Source organism: Trachymyrmex cornetzi, unplaced genomic scaffold (genome assembly GCF_001594075.2).
Source record: "Trachymyrmex cornetzi isolate Tcor2-1 unplaced genomic scaffold, Tcor1.1 scaffold388, whole genome shotgun sequence".
Lineage (NCBI taxonomy): Eukaryota > Metazoa > Arthropoda > Insecta > Hymenoptera > Formicidae > Trachymyrmex > Trachymyrmex cornetzi.
In genome coordinates this window covers 1033090-1051843 of record NW_017298619.1, presented here as the reverse complement: position 1 = coordinate 1051843, position 18754 = coordinate 1033090, and the positions used below count along the sequence as shown (strand labels likewise).

Here is an 18754-nt window from a genome sequence, read left to right as displayed (position 1 = left end):
TGCTAATGTCGGCGGCGGTACTGTAACATTCGAGCCTTATAACTCGAGAAGTACTTAATGAAAAAATATTTTATTATAGTGTTTTGGAAAACTCTCGAGATAAGCTACAAGAATATTCAACGAAAAATGGGACTTCCCATTTAAAAAAATGACATTGACCTTCAAATGACCTTGAAAATGAAGGACAAGGTCATTATCAAGGTCCTAGTCAATTAGCCCCTTCATATCCAACAATTTTTGTTTTAAACATTTTTTTATATAATCGCGATGTTTCGAGTTATTTGGCTGTCTAAGTTAAAATGGGTCATCCTGTATATTATACGTATACATTATACATATACGTTATACACATACATTAGACTGATAAGAAAAAAAATTTTTTTTAATCGTCCTCTCAGCACAAAAGTTTCCATTTCATACCAAAAGAAACATCCCTAAATTTTTATTTAAAAAAAATTAAGATTTAGAGGTCGCTAGTGAACGATTTTTAAATCGAAGTTTCGAATTTCTTTAACATGTTTGATTTGATGCAGAAATAACTTAATCCGAATTTTAAATGTGGTACTGTATGTTTGTTTGGTCGCTGTACACGGTGCAATAATTCATTTAGCTCTATATACGATACACGTCTTAAGAAATACAGCCCGATTAATGTAAAAAAAATGACAAAATTTCGAGTTCAAGGTCGATTTTAGCAAAATTCCAAGCATTCAAGTGGGTCGTTGCTCCCCTCAAAGATACTTTATTTCAATTAATAAAATCTTTTTTTTTATATTATGTACATTTCATTTTCTAATAAAAAGCTTTTTTATTGTCAAATTGGGGCATTTGATTTGAGGATGTCAAAACCACAAAGAGATATACTTTAGAATTTGTAAAAAAACTTTTTCTGTCCTTAAAAACGTTTTATTATTCAGTTAAATGCAACTTTTAAAGGCCCTGTAGGAGATCCTAGGAAAATTTCAACTGGATCTTGTTCTGGATGAACAGACGTACAATTTGAGGGGAGTAACGACCTATTTGAACGCTTGGAACCTTATTAAAATCGACTTTCAACTCAAAATTTGGTGATTTTTTCACATTAATCGGGCTATATTTCTTAAGGCGTATATCATAAAGCTAAATGAATTATTGTATCGTGTTCAGCAATCAAAAAAGCATACAGTAGTACACTTAAAATCCGGATTAAACCATTTTTGCATTAAATCAAACATGTATTAAGGAAAATTGAAATTTTTATTTAAAAATCGTTCACTAGCGACCTCTAAATCTTAATATTTTTTATAAAAACTTAGGAGTGTTCTTTTGGTATGAAATAATGCCTTTGACCTGAGAGACCGATTAAATAAAAATTTTTTTCTTGTTAGTCTAACACACGGCAGTGTCGCTGCGCGCCGAGACACTACCAGTATCTCCAAATATACGATATACAATATATGATTATACATTTTTTCCAAATAGTTATATAAAAATCAAACAGTTATATATAAATTATATATAAAGCCAAATAGTTATATATATGTATAGTTATATATAATCCTATATGATGTTACATATATCATATTGTATATAAACGTAAGATTATATACAATTATTAGAAATATTTTCTTTCATTTTTTATTTTTTATTTTACATTAGAAATGTGTGGAAGGTTGATAAACTAAGGAAGAAATTCTTTTAAAGATTTGCTTGTTCTTGCTTCATTTTGTAGAAAATCACGAAAAGAATAAAAAATGTTGGCTTTTATTTTATTTATTATAGTTTGAAGGGGGAGGACAAATAATGTAATAAAATTTATTTTCGAAAAAATTAATTATTCATGATCTTATAAAGCCATGGTTATTTTTTAATTAGGTGTATATATAATGTAAGTTTCTTCGGTTTTTTTCAAAAATATATCTATTAATATAAAAAAGCGGTACAAATATTTTAATTAAAGTATTTGTCTTTCGAATCACTTTCTATCATCTTTCAAGTAGCAAATGTCTCGGCGAAAGAAGTGCTTCGCAGTATATCGTTCATATTAAACATTACTTTAAAGTTTTTTATTATCTTTTAAATTGATATAATATTGTTTCCGTAAATCTTATAAATTACGGTAATCTTACAAATTATTAAATCTTACAAATTCTATTCTGGTCGATTTTATCGCAATAAAAATAGTGAATTTTGAAAATCTTATTACAATTATTGGAAACTAGGAATCTAGGAATGTGTATAGGTAATGTAATATTCTTCGTAGATTAAACTCTTTATTCTCTTTGCGTGCCTATACACTCCGCATTGACTCGTATATCTTGTATCTTTTTTGAGATATTTATTTGTTAAAAATAATAAAGTATACAATGACGAACATGGACTTTTTTTCAGCATTTATTTTCAATTAAACTAAAACCATAGTTAATTGTTTGACTGTAAATTGTTGTATAGCTTTCGAAATGTGGGGTGATCCTCGTTTTGCGTTATAAAGTGTACGCAAAGCGTACACTTATGGGTTGGGTTATTTTTCTTGGGGAGTGCCACCCCTCATAGGGGAATGGCATATGTATACTGCCTTTATGCATACACTTTATAACGCAAAGCGAGAGGGGAAGTGCAAATTTAACTCTTTTTATTTATAACTTTTTAACGAATAACAAGCTATGATTAAAACCTGTTGGAAGTCACTCAGGGTCATGATCTTCACAATGTGTATGCCAAGGTTAAGTTGATCGGCGAGGTGTTCGTTATTATAAATAATAAATATTATTATTATATATTTATATTATAACAGTTTTTGAGATATTTTATATGTTTCATTTAAAAATGTGTATTAGAATAAGCTGTAAAATATCTCGTAAATTATTAATAAGAATAATTACAAGAATCATATTATGTAAAAGATCACACAATTCCATTAAAAAAATGACGATGACATTCAGATGATCTTGGAAAATTGCTTTTTCGACAATTAATTTTAACATTAATTATTTCCTTCTAGTTTATTTTATAGAAATTTAAATGGTAAAATCTATTTTATTAATTTAATTATCTTATTGAAACAATTGTGGGATATCGGTTTTTTAACTGATCGAATAAACTACTTCTTGGAAATTCTGTGACATCACAAATCGAAATTGAACGGAATTAAGAGATAAACTAGTTTTTGAAATGCAGGATGGTATACAAAATGTCATTTGCTTTAAAAATAACATAGATATTTATTGTTAATAAAACTAATATTGAACTGATATATAATTAATTATCGAAGCCTGGAAAATTGTCTCTGACGAATAACTGGAGTTAAGTTTAGGACAAAGTTAATGGACAAAGGCTTGTAATCTTTGAATATTCCAATCTAGTCCTTCCTTCCGTTTTAATAAATATAATTCTTTTTGCACGCCTTTATCTAAATTTAAAAATACATCGATGAAATACTATTAATTAGGCGTGTGCGAGTACTTGAGATTTCGGGTTCGGGTCGGGTCGGGAATTTTTTTCGGGATCAGGTCGGGACTCGAATGTTTGTAACGTTCGGGTATCCGTAAATTTCGGGTACCCGAATTTAAAATCAGATCGAGCAGTGATCATGAATGTAGAAACTTTTTAACGGCATAAATATGATGCTTCTTCATGATTTTTCAATCGGGTTAACTGCAATTATAAACATTGAACATAGCATGAGCATATTATACTTGCAATATAATACCTCACTTACAGGTACGTTTTGAATCAATTATAAAAAACGAAATATTCATTCATGCGATACTAGTAGATCCACGCTTTAAAGACCTTCAGGAGAGAAAAGATGGGAGGCCAGAAATAACTTAAAGTAAAAGATTGAATCTATATGAAAATAAAATTAATACAATGGATTAAACCAAGATAATAATGTCCAGGCTATGTCAATCACACGTCAAAACGATGGTATTCCTTCAATATTGCTTTTAAATAAATCACTAAATAAATAATTTTTTTAATTTCAATTTGTTTCATAGGACGATGGAAATTAATGAAATTTTTTCATGATAAAATGGGTAGTATAGAAGAAGAAAAATAACGATCTTTTAATTTCCGCTTAAATGAAAAAATGCAAATTTATATTTCGGAAAGAATTCTTCCCCGAAGTACTGATATAATAGATTGATGGAAGTGCAATTGTACGGGATTTCCAATACTGACAGCAATCGTAAAATAATATATTTTTACAATATTTTTGTATATATATACATATATATATCATGAACTGTTTCTCTTCTTTGTGAACTCTTAAATTTAATTAATCAATTATATAGTTTAAGTGGAAAACCCGATTGAAAAATCATGAAAAAGTATCACATTTATGCCGTTAAAAGTTCCTAGATCTATGATTACTGCTCGACTTTAAATTCGAGTACCCGATTTTAAATTCGAATTTTATATCCGAAATTTAGGGGTACCCAAACATTACAAACATTCGGATCCTGACTCGACCCCGAAAAAAATTCCCGACCCGAACCCGAGCTTGGGTACCTACACACTCGTACCATTAATAGAATCTTGTTGGTGACAAATATCATATTAATCACATCATTACGGTTAAGTATGTTATCCAGAAAAACGTTTAATATGACTGTCGTTTTGATTCACAACCTCTTAGGAGTCTTTTGTATTTGACTTTTTAATACAAATTTTCAGATAATACATGGCTCAACTGCGGGAGTGGACGGAAATGTATTCGAGTCTCTATTACACTCTTTTGTTTTTACAAAAAATTATTTTATATAACTTTCACTTTATGTTAAATATTTTAAGTCAATCATTCATTATTCGTCGTTTCACAAACTGATGTGTCCGTCTTTGTCCAACTGATTCTTAATGTCATATTTAATAGAATTTGTTCATATTAGTTAAAAAACTGATACTCCACAAGTATAGTTCAGTAATTAAGCGATATGACATTTCATTATCCTGTTTTAATAAATATATATTTATTTATAATTTTGTGCATAAATATTGTATATTGCGTATATATAATAATTTATAAATATATAAAACATAAAAAATATGTTTTTATGAAAATGCAGTTACAATGTACATTATGGTAACAATATACATAATGGTTCCAATTAAATCGATATTACTTGATGTTATATTGCCTCTTAATGAGTCACGACCACGATTTTCCGTGTTGTCTATAGAATATAGAATAGATAAAGACAAATATTTCGTACCGCTGTTTTGCTATAACATAACTGTGGTTGTGACGGGTGTAACTATTTTGGTTGGTATCGAGACTATGTATGTTACTCGTACTATTCATGCTTGTAGTTTATTTTCGATCATTAGGTACGTACATAAAAACATAAATAACTTTCCTTTTAAATCCATTTGAAGACAGAGAATTTTACTGAAATTAATTTTATTTAAAAATTTTTATTTCACAGTCAACAATTTGAAAAAATAATATCACAAACGGGTATCAGTATGAAAGCTAGCGAAGGCGGACGCTATATGAATGGCATGAACGCATTATTCAAATCAGCAAGCGAGCAATTGATATACGATGAATACATTATATGTTTAAAGAAATATCAACTTGCTTTAAAGTAAAGAATTTTTAAAAAAATAGTTTTGTCATAGTTTGTGTAATAAATATTGTAGTATATATGTATATATGAAATTTTTTTAATATTAATATTATTTTACACACACAGGTTTGTTGGTGTACTAAATTCAGTGTACCGAATAGTAGCATTAATGTCGTTACTTATATATGGTGTACTTTTCAGTTTCATTCTACTTCTAGTAAATATTACAGTTATTATTTATAAACTATTTACTTTTGTAAAGAAGAAAAAATTAACACTATCTATTAATAAATATTAAAAGTTAAACAAAATATAATATAATATACTATATTTTATATATTATAGATGATATACGAGTTGGATGAACTCGAGCAGCTATTTAGATATATTGCAGTAACTATAGGCGTAACATTGCAGCTGATAATCCTATGTTATCCCGGTCAAAAATTATTGGATGAAAGTCAAAATGTGTTCTATCAAATGTAAGAATTTTTCTCTTTTGCTTAATTTGATATTTATCATTAATGCTAATAGCAATTCCAGATACAAAATGGTTGTCATATATTTTTATACATTATTCTGGAAAATATGATTTTTCGGTTTAAAAAGTTCTTAATATTATATTTATACGTTTATTATATTTAAAAATTAATACAATGTTGGTTTTGTCTTATTGCAGGATTTTAAGTTTCTGTTTTTTTCATTTTGTGCATGAACTATTCATATATAAATATAATACATATACAGGGTGTCTCAAAAATAGAGTAGGAGCCGCATTGGGAGCCTAGAATGGATCAAGCGGAACAAAAAACGCCACCGCCGCCGCCGCTGTCGAGTGAGGCGCAATGGTCCGTACTATGAATTCTCACAGCGCGGCTTCACCGCACATTGACTGAGGGTGCTTTTTCATGCTGACGTTCAACGCTCATTTTCAGCGTCAAAACAGGTCACGTGATCAAAATTTATGCTTGGTATTCGTTAATTTTGATCACGTGACCTGTTTTGACGCTGAAAATGAGCGTCGAGTGTCAACATAAAAAAGCAACCTGAGGTGTTTCCTTTTTTAATTCGAAAACTACAGCGAATATCTTAAAATGATATAAAACTTTTTTGTTCCTCTTAACCCATTCTACGTCTCCAATGCGGCTCCTACCCTATTTTTGATACACCCTGTATATACATCATTAGAACATGTACATATATTTACTCAACCGGAAATGATTAGTCAAATCAAATCGACGTTAAATCAATATCGATAAATGTCAATGTTAAATACTGATTGATATTTTTGTCATTTTTTACTTCATTATAATTGTTACTTGTTAATTTAACAATTACAAATATTTTTATAAAATAATATTAAGTGAAAATCGAGAAATATTTAACAGAAACAAGCAAAGAAGGCTACATTCGGTCAAGGCGAATCTTGGTATCTAAGTAAATACTTTTGTATAAATTTTGTAATTTCTAGTTCAGGCAAACTGTGTGCTAATTATTTGTCGATCTTGATACACAGTCTTAAACTAAAATCCAGTAGAAGAGCTGGATTGTATAATATCATAAAATAAATGACAAGCAATTATGCGATTAATATCACCACATAAGATAAATGTATCAGTTAGTAAACATGAACCAATTGTTGGACAAAGTGATAAAACGTTTCAAGTATTAAGTTTTTAATAATATGTACTTCTAAAGTACACATTCTAAATAAATGAGTTATTAAATTTTTATAAACAACAAATTTATTTTGAGTCTTACATATCATTAAAAGCTTAATATTTAAAATTTTGTACCAATTTGTCCAACGAATTGGATCACCCACTAACTGTCCATTAACTGGTATATTTATAAATAAAACAAATCAAACTCTCGGGAAAGTCAAAAAACAAAGAACAATAAGGGCTAATGAGAGCGTTTTGCGCGGTTGTTAGTGCGAAAATAAAAATTGTTTATTTTGAAAATATAATATAAATTAGTTACGCATAAACGTTTCGGCCTGCTTCCGAGCTATCATCAGTATGTTTGAACGTATAATGTAAATTCTCACTTCTTCATGACAAGATGGTAGAGTGGCAACTCAATCTTCTTATTCAATTGGCAATGGTTGACCATTCCAGTGGCAACGAATAACAGATAAAAATCCATATAGCCATGAAAGACATGAACATAAAAATCGATTTAAGTGATTTTTGATGAACATATTCTACCCGCTTGGGGCCTAATTGTTTAGAAGTTGCAGCTTAGACAGTAAAAAGACCGCTCTAAAAAGACTGTTCTCACACCTCACTGTCTTTATGGGTTACAAGTATTCCAAGCGGACACTGTCTAGGCTGCAACCTCTAAGGCTAATTCTACAATGTGCTTTGTGTTTTCTGTTTCTTACTGTTTGTCTCTTGCCTTCTTGATCAAAAAGGCAAGAGACAAATAGAGACAGCAAGAAACAGGAAACAAAAAGCACATTGTAGAATTAGCTTAAGCGGTTAGGCCCCAAACAGGTAGGATATGTTTTTTTTGTTAAGGGCGGTTACGCCGCCCCGAACCAATAGGCACTAGTCTATACACCACTGTCTACATGACAGATTAATGATCGTGTTACATGGTAATACTTTAACGCTTAATATCTCGCTTCGCAAAGCAGTCCCGGACATTTTTCTGCTAGATTCTTTCATTTTACACAAAAACGCGTCGAATAAATCTAATTTCATTAAAATCGGAGATGAGAAAGCTCTTCTGAAGAATTACCAAATTTGCTTTTATTTGATAGTTACTATTATTGTTCTAGGGCCCAGATTGGTTAATAATACACTTTTTACAAAAAGGCTAATGAAACATTTAGCTTTTTTACGTAAAGCCTAGAATCTAGGATTTATGCAGAAAGGCTAGACGTTTCGTTAGCCTTTTTGCAGAACGTGTATCATTAACCAATAAGGCTGATGTGAGTTAGCCTTTTTGCGAAAAGTCTAAGTGCGTCAGCCTAATTGAGGAACTATCGTTGATTTCGCAAAAAGGCGCCGTTTTGCGTAAAAGCCAGCCTTTTCATGAAAAGGCTAATTTCGCAAAAAGGCTGCAACATATGTATATACTGTATATTCAGTGTATAGAATTGGCTGAAACACAACAAAAAGACTCCAAAAATCACCCGTTTTTTGGGCCCTTGATTTTGGAACTGAACTGTGTGCCATATTTTACCTTATATTGAAACATTAATTACAGAGAAGTTTGAAATTGAGGTGACAATTGTGGGCCCAAAGTTGAAGGCCCAAAAAACGGATGAAAAAACTCCTTTTTTGGGACTCTTTCATAGCGTTTTTCGTTGGCAGAACTAATGCGCACTCAGTGCACTTTAAAGCCGTTGTACAAAAATCGACATAAAGATATACGTTTAATAACAATATATAAACGAATTAAACCGTGAAATATTCGATACATTTTATTGTGCTATTTGATAAAATAAATTTTGAGATTTTATCAATTGAGATATCTCACTTTTATATTTTTTTTAGAACAGTGTACAACAGCTTTAATGTGCACTGAGTGCGCACTAGTTTTGCCAATGAAAAACGCTATCAAACAAATATTCACATTCCGATGAAATTGAAAAGAACAAAAACATTTAACAGTATATATTCGACATCGTATCGACGTTGATTTGATTAATCATTTCTCTAGCTGCGTCTACAGTTATATACTATATACAGTTTATGTAAATACAACAGATTTTTTCCTGAAAAATTAATTTGTAATTGATAAATGTATATGCTTGCATCTTCTTTACATATCTTCTATATGGGAAAGATATAAAAAAATATTTAAGATATATATAATCAAAGTTTAGATTTTTAAATCAGATGTTTATAATAATCTGTATAAAAACAAATTACTAAATTAATATTTACAGATACGCTGTAGAATGGTATACATTTTCACCGAGATTAAAGTCGTTGATAATTATAACTCTTCACAGAAGTTTAGTACCTTGCAGTTTAAGAGCTGGTAACTTATGTTCAATGTCAATTGGGACTTTTAGTACAGTAAGTACAACGTAAAATTTTTACTTGCGATGTACAAAACCAACTCGTGTATAAATTTGTATCTTGTTTAAGGTATTACGAACAGGCATATCCTATTTCACAACGTTTTTATCTTTCAAAGAATAATCAGTTCCGTACATTTTATGGCTTTTTCTTAGTTCTGCAGAACTAAAATCTTTGTAAATAGAGTGTTAATTAGAAACTATTTAAATTCCGCTTAATAAAAAGCACATTAAAAATTCACATTTGTAATTTTAACAGTCAATTCGAGCTATGAATTATTAGCGCAAAAAAAGACATCAATCAATAAAACACAGAGGGCAGAATGTGGTTCTCACTCTTATGGTTTACTTGCGTCTTTACTACGTCACGCGAGATCATTATTTCAGTGTATATGTTGCAAAGAATATGCGACAAATACTACTTGGATATATGAGAGAGAAAAAAATGTCAATTGATACTAATATGATATTATGATGGCTGATGGAAACAGCTACTTCGTACTGACGATTCCTGACATTCTGTAATTTCTGACAGCTTGGACTTAACAAACAATCGATAACACATGTAGCACGTGTTATTCGTATCATAGTTGCTAAATAAGAAACAAAATATTATATTGGTGCGTGTTTTCTATGAGAAGACAATATTAATAAATATTTCTGTCACGTTTATTATAAATCTTTGGCAGAAAGAAAAATGAGAAATTCGTTAGCAAAACTTCGTCTTATATTTGAAATAATTATTATTCATTCAAAATAATGAGAGTCAATGTTTAGACAATCATATGACTGTTTTACCACATGTGTTTTTCGGTTTATATAAATTGACAATATATGTAGATTTTGATAATCAAGACAATCAAATGGTTTTTGAAGATTGCTATTATATCAATTTGTCATAACAACCGCACTTATAGTAAGGTTGATATTTGGAGTCTCGAGTCCCGACATACGGTATATACGCTATATCTTAATGAAACTTAATTTATGAAGTATTATTTACTATATTTAAAGTAAATAAACTATTAGGTGTTAAATTTAATTCCTGCCGTTTTTTCGTCTCTAAAATTGATTTGTTTCGAAGGGAAATACCTTAATCAAAGTATTAGTAATAAAGTATTATTAATTAGTAATAAAATAGAAAATGGAGGAAATTACTTTGATTAAGGTATTCATTCATCTTCCCTTCGAAACAAATCAATTTTGGAAAACGGCAGGAATTAAATTTAACACCTAATATACCAATCACGACTGTTTATTGTTTATCAATCAATACTGTTTACTAATATGAAAAAAATGTTAGGAATCCGAAATGTTTATTTTTTATATTAAAAAAAACTTTTTGAAACACACACTTGCATTTTTGCTGTACATTCCATAGGAATGGGATACACGACTACTCTTAAGTGGGATGTACGGCTCAAGATTTATAAATGATGCTTAGAAGTAAGACATAAAATGACACAACTTATAAAATGTATTTATTGATGAATAACAACGATAAATATCTGTATATACAAAGTCTTCTTCTTCAAGTGCCATATATGCTGTCACCAGCGCGTATAGGAGTCTTCCTCTGATATACCTGCGCGCATATTGATCGTATACAAGGTATATGGAGATCTACAGTTTAAACACCGATTCCGAACGGCAATTTTTGGTAGGAAGATTTTCTGCCCCTATCTAACTCGTTGTGACAGTAACAATATCATTATATTTCTTTGTGCTACTTTTTACCATATACAAAATCTGCGTAATGACAATATAACGATATCATTAGTGTCATAACAAGTTACAGGATACAGGGGCTGAGCAAGTATAATCGGTGGTTTGCCATTGTCTTCCGAGAGAACTTACGAAAATTTTCGATTCTACTGGAGACCGAACCCAGAATCTTTAGCATGGCAGACCAATGGCGATGTCTGCTACACCACGCTCGCGCAGTTATATCTAATACATATACGAAGTAATAGATAATAATTATAATCATTTGTACAAGTTACAAGTGTTACGATATGAGGTACATATTCCATGTAATGCATTTATTGCATTTAATGAATTCAATTTATGCACTTTGTATGCTTTGGACACAAATTTCGCCCGCTAAAAATATCGTATACCCTAAATGATTAAAATATATAAGACAATAGGGAATTTTTGCAATACCGTTTATTCAGATATGGTGAACGCTAAGGTCAGGTTATCTTCTTCTTAACAACTAATTAAGAAAAGGATAACATGACTTCACCGTGTCTGAATTCACGTTATTACAAAAACTATATATTATCAAGTTGAACAAAAAGTACAAGAGCTAAACACTTGTTTTTTGCTATACATATTCCATTGCTTACTATCCTTCTAAAATGTCACCAAATAACATTAAGCCTTTTGCAATCCTTTTACAGTAATTATTTTATGTGGGTTATGATATATGACTGCGTTACTTACTACATTGACAAATCGATTCAACTGTCAATAATTTTATTAATATTAATAATAAAAAACTGAAATCATAACACAATACTAATACAACATAAAAACATATACTAGAGTGATTGTGTGCAAATTACTCTCACTCCTTCTATTTTTTCTGACTTTTGCGGCATAAATCCTCACGCGGCATAAATCCAGAGGCCAATATTTCATGTGTACAACGAAGAGATCCAAGGACCTCTCTGTCCTACAACTAATCAATAGGCTTGAAAAACCTTGTCCTCCAACACATGAAATATCGGGCTTAATGTGTGGCAGAAAACTGCACAGTTATAACCATTTTCTGCCACACACGTTCAAGTAAACTTGCACAAGCAAACTTGCGCAAGCATATTTGACAAGTTTACTTGAACATGTGTGGCTGGCCTTATCCTAGATAAGTTTTCTAAACTGTATGTACATCATTTAAATTTCTTAATTGTTATCTCAGTATAATTTTTATCAGAATATCCTATTATTACAATCAATTTCGTTGTATACAAGGCCATTAACGGCATTAATGATCATTAGGATACATTGAACTGAATTAGAAGATAGTATTCTAAAAAAATTCTATCTATCGCGAAAGATTATATTTTACACGAGTGAATATGCAATTAGTGTAATAGTGTTACACAATTTATAGAATGGCAAAAACAGCGATAATTACGAAATATGATATGTTTAAAATTATTAATGCAAAAACATATTTTTCGCAAAATTGCACAATCATGATATACTTTTTAAGTTCAATGTTTATAATAATTCCTTTGACAATGGCGTTGATATAGATATCACTTCTTAACGAATCACCTCCACGAATCTTAGTAATCGATATTGAATTTAGAGTAATTATAAATACTTTATGCCGAGTTTTTATTACTCTACTGCTATAATTTTAATGGGTATAAGCATAATGATAGGTATCGATACAATGCATTTTACATGTTCATGTAGTTTATTTTCAATTTTCGGATAAGTATATTATGCAGATAACGTATACGATAGATACTTGGATCATTTTCAGAAATACTTCATAAGAATAAACGTTTATAAGATTATATATAATTATATATAACTTTATATAATTATATGTATATCATACATATATTAAAATAAAAAATAACATCCAACGATAGAAAATTTTTAAGACATATTGAAATATATTGGTTTTGCGCTCCCTCTTTCTCTCTCTCTCTTTCTACCACGCTGTTTACTCTCATCATTGTTGGATGTTATTGTTTTAATGACATTTCGAGAGCTAAAAGTGATTTCAACTTCTTATATATTTATTTATGTGTGATATATATTTATATTTATAATTATATACAGACTATTTTTTTCCGGGCAAGTAATGGATAAAATGTAATGTTTTGTTTTAAATATACTTTTTTATATATAAAACATAATCAATAACTTGGAATAATTAATATTACGCTTAGATATTAGCATTATATGATAATTGGAAAAATACGCAAATCGTTTTTGAAACTTCTTATCATACCACCTGTATATTCATATTTATCGTTAAACTATGGAACGAGTTTTGGAACTGTAACAAGGTATGTGTGCAAAAAATATTACCGATTTACTTAATAATCATTCTTTTCAATTATTACTTTAATAAAATTATTTATTATGCTCAGACACGATATTTATACGAAGTCATGGAAAACCATTGGAATACATTTACAAGTGAATTTGAATTGAGTATTCTTAAGAATTATTCTCTTTGATCGGGAAAATTCACAATATTTTATTCGAGTGAGTATATACAAAGAATACAATGTTAGTACTGTATGTTAAAAAATATAGATAATATAATATATTATAGGACCGTACATGTGATAACACAAACTATAGAAAATCAAAGCCTTACACGGTCTAGCTGGATCTTAATGCTTGTATGATTCTTATGTGAATTTATATACTACGTATGTAGTCCCACAGAAACGCGCGCCGAAAAATTTCCGGTCTTGAAACGCTAACTCTACTAAACTACCGCAGTAATATCACGAGTTAAATTGACTAGCAATTTTAACAAATTTTTTGATGCTTATTCGCATCTTCGAAACGATCTTAATAATGATGAATAACATATTAAAATCTGTAAATAATTAATTCTTATTGCGAAAAATATTACCTCGGCCGGGAGTCGAACCCGGATCTCTTGCATACCGTGCGAGAGTCCTAAAAAAAATATAGATATAAATTTAGTAAAAAAACTTCGTAAAAAAAAGATTTCTTTTGTTGGCAGAATCAGATGTTCATATAATTTTTGTATTAAAAATATTTTAATATTTATTCATAATTTTGCATAAATTGTGTATATAAATAAAAAATATACAAAATATATAAATATATAAAATATATAATAATGTTTTTACTAAAAATTGCAGTTACATTGTACTTCATGACAGTAATATTTATAATGGTTCCATTTAAACCGATATTACTCGATATTATATTGCCTCTTAATGAATCACGACCACGGTTTTTCATATTGCCTATTGAATGGAGAGTAGATAAGGACAAGTATTTCATACCAATTCTTTGCTACAGTACGATTACAGTTGTGACAGGTATGATTATTTTGGTTAGTGTCGAAACTATATATATTACTCGTACCATTCATGCTTGTGGTTTGTTCTCGATCATAAGGTATGTACACAATTAACTTTTCTTTTGATTCTGTCCAGAAAACCGTGAATTTTATGAAAATTAATTTTTTTTTATTTCACAGTCAACAATTTGAGAAAATAATGTCAAAAGCGGATATAGAAGTTAATGAAAATACTGAACATGGATTCTACATAAACAGCATGAATGCACTGTACAAACTGGCAAGCGAACAAATGATATACGAGGAATATGTTATATGTTTGAAGAAATATCAACTTGTTTTAGAGTAAAGAATTAAAAAAAGAGTCTTTTGTAACAGTCTGCATAATACATTTGTAATATACATATGTATATACTTTTGTGATATATTAATATATCATTATTCTTTACAGGTTTGTCGATGTACTAAATTCAATGTATCGAATAGTGGCATTAATATCATTGTTATTTGCTGTTGTAATTATAAGTCTGGTTGGAATTAAAGTAAATATTATAAGCTACTATTTATATTATTATTATAAGCTATTATATCTTTTATTTTTTATAGAAGGAGAAAATAATTACAACTACTATATTAATAAACGTTAAAGTATTAACAAATATTAAGAATTAAAAACATTTATAATATATTAAATTTTTTATATTGTAGATTATATACATATTTGATCAATTTGAGGAGCTATTAAAATATACTGTTGTAATCATAGGCTCATTATTGCAGCTCATGATCCTATGTTATCTTGGTCAAAAATTGTTAGATGAAAGTCAAAATGTGTTCTACCAAATGTAAGAATTTTACTATTTAACTTGCGTTTGATATTTATCATTAATGTTGATAAAAGTTCCAGATATAAAATGTTAGTTGTCACAAGTATATTCAGGGCTGCACACATTTTAGATATATTGTACTTGTATTAGAAATATAGTTTTTATATTTTGTATTTCAAGTACTAAGATTGACAGTATTTTGTATTTCAAATACTTTAATGATGTATTTTGCCTAGCCCTGCATATATTTTTATGCATATTTTAAATAATTGTATGATTTTTCCTATTTAAAAAGTTCTGAATATATTTTGTTTATAAATTTATTGTATTTCAAAATAAATATAAAGTTTTATTTTTTGTTTCCTTGAGAAGTTAATTTGTAATTGTTACATATATTTACATGCAATTTAACGGAAAGATATAATAAAAGGTATACATATGCATATATATATGTATATATAAAATATATGTAATATATAGAAAATACATACGAATATTATATTTTCTTATAATAAGATATATTTCTAAAAATCTTATGTAACCTTAAAGTTTTATTATTTCCACAGATATGCTGTGAAATGGTATACATTCTCACCGAGATTAAAATCGCTGTTGATTACTACTCTTCACAGAAGTTTTATACCTTGTGGTTTAACAGCTGGTAACTTATTTTCATTATCAATGGCGACTTTTGCTGCAGTAAGTACAAAAATTTTAAAATTCTCTTGCAAAGAAAACAATTACGTATACATCCGTATTTGATTTAAGGTAGTACAAATGGGCATATCCTACTTCACAACATTCTTATCACTCAAAAATTAGTTAGTTCTGTACATTTTATAGAATTTTCTTAGTCTTGATATAATCTTTGCATATTTTTTAGCAATCATGTTAATTGAAGATTACTTAAATTCTATTTAAAAAAAAGCACTTTAAAAAAGCCTTTTAAAACATTTGTGACATTTGAGATTTTATCGATCACAATTCGTTTTAACTATTATAAGCATAATAAAAAAAACATTTGATCGTAAAACGATAAGACAAGACGCAGGATGCGTTCTCACTTTCATGACAAAGTTGAGAACGTTATTTCATGAAAACGCGTTATCGTTATTGTTTCTAAAAAGTAACTCATTACTGTTAGTTACAAAATAATAATTCGTTATTTTTTGTTACTTTTTTGTATATGTGAGAAAGCCACTATCAATATACACTCCACTGTTGCAATCAGTTCCGTTATTTATACGAAACCGTGAATTATTATTGAGATATATTCACAAATGAATTTTCTAATTAATTTGTTCTTTTGATCGTTATAATTTAAAAAATTTTCTATATTATAGAAAATTTATAATATTTTATTCGAGTACGCAATTAGTGTTACACAATTTTTGAAAGAATGGCGATAGTAAAAATAGTGAAAATTACGAAATATGATACGTTTAAGGTTATTAATGCAGAAAACATGTTTTTCACGAAATTGCACAGTCATGACGTACTTTAAGTTCAATGTTTATATGTAGTAATCTCTTTGACAGTAACGTTGCTACATATTGTATCGCTTTTTAACGAGTCGCGTTCACGAATTCTAGCGATGTTGAATTTAAAACAGATACAAACAAGTATTTTGTGCCAATTTTTTATTACACTATAATTATGACGAATAATCGTTATAAGTGCTGATATAATACATTTCACGTGTACTCATGTACGTATTCTTGTTGGATATAACGCATACGATATACATTTTGATAAATTTTTGGATCATTTTAAGAAATATTTCATAAGAATCGTAAGTATTTAGCAGTGAGTAAAATGTTGATACAACATAAGCAAAAACGCGAATGTGACTTAAACAAAAAGCATTGAATTCTGTCGAAAGAATAATATATCAGTAATATATTATGTGTTAATTTAAGAAAATATTAGCTTGTGTTAAACACTTTACTTTAGTAAGTCGTTTTTCAAAGCCATTTTTCTCAAGACTTATACAGGCCGGGTGTCCGGTAAGTTTTGATAAAGCACTCGTGTGTAGGTAGAGCGGACTAAACTGAGTCGAAAAGTTCTCTAGAGAGGACCATTTTACAATTTTCGCGATATGAACGAGATATGCATAATGAACGAAATATTAATTTCTAAAGATTGGCGGGTAAAATCGATACATAAGATAATTTTAAGATTTATTTTAGAGAGTTCTTTTATGAAATGTCTTAAAAATGTTTCTTAAGGGGATCCTAAAGTGAAGCTTGAACTCTGACGAAGTCGCGCCACGCATCGACATGTTTTTATATACTATCACACCAATATCTCACGTAACCTATGATACATGCAGTCGCACATTCGTGTCAATTTTCGTATAACAAATTCATTGCAATGAAGCGTCTAAGTCTAATTCGAAGAACTAGATGTTATTTATTCCTGCAAACTACGTGTTTGTGAATGATTATTTCGTAAGTACAGGTTGCAAAACTTTCGTCTCAAGCAAATGTTGTCACAACTTGACAGCTTGAGATGCCATGTTACACTAAGAAATGGTAAAAAATATATCAATTTTGAAATTTTTGATCTTTCTCGGCATAAACTTTTTACCTCACAAACACGTATTAATGCGTATACTTTAATCTTGGAAAAGGATTTTCGAATCTGTGAAGGAGAAAAAAGTATTTGTTATACAAAAATTACATGATTTAGTCGGTAATGCAGACAGCTTTAGAATCCTCTTAAAGAACGTTTAAAGGTATTAAAGTTGTTTTATGCGTCAATTTTAGATATTCTGCTCATTGGATAACTAAAAAAAAATTGCGAAAATTGCAAAATGTGTGGTAGAGGACTTTTCGACTTAATTTAGTTCGCTGTATCTATACACAAGCGTTTTGTCAAAATTTACCGAACACCTCGTATCACATTATGTATCACATAATATAATGCAATAAATTACTATCAGATGATTTAATTTGCTCATTGAGATTTTTAGGTTTGTCGACGCATCAAACGGTGTATTCTTCTTACAGTATCATTGATTGGTACAACTTAATTCAAAAGTCCGATTGAAGTTCGAGTAAGAATTAAATAATTTAAATAGTAACAGGACATAGAACCAATATTACAACAAACAATTTTAATTAAAATAATAACATTACAAACGTTTCGACTCCGATCGGGTCATTTTCATTGCAAAACAACTTTATCTTAGAAATCCGGTCACATTAGTAAAATCTTACAAAATATATAATAAAAATAAATATAACTTATCATAATGTCGCTAGCATATAATGTCGTATCATGTTAGTATACGAATCAGGCAATG

The 18754-nt window shown here is 29.2% G+C and overlaps 2 protein-coding genes across 4 annotated transcripts in view; one reads left to right on the top strand and one right to left on the bottom strand.

The window, feature by feature from the left end:
* The window catches only part of LOC108763923 (allantoinase, mitochondrial), a 53536-nt gene that overhangs the window by 31199 nt on the left and 3583 nt on the right, over positions 1-18754 (bottom strand). The gene's annotated exons all lie outside the window — the stretch shown is intronic.
* LOC108763926 (putative odorant receptor 19b) lies at positions 15404-16269 on the top strand. Its single transcript, XM_018511871.1, has 3 exons — positions 15404-15465; positions 16014-16146; positions 16216-16269. Exons 1-3 carry the CDS (start codon positions 15404-15406, stop codon positions 16267-16269), a joined length of 249 nt encoding a protein of 82 aa, XP_018367373.1.

Coding starts and splice junctions, on each gene's coding strand:
- LOC108763926 (XM_018511871.1), top strand. CDS start 15,404: ATGATCCTATGTTATCTTGGTCAAAAATTGTTAGATGAAAGTCAAAAT. Junction 15,466..16,013: donor CAAAATGTGTTCTACCAAAT/GTAAGAATTTTA, acceptor TTATTTCCACAG/ATATGCTGTGAAATGGTATA. Junction 16,147..16,215: donor CAATGGCGACTTTTGCTGCA/GTAAGTACAAAA, acceptor ATTTGATTTAAG/GTAGTACAAATGGGCATATC.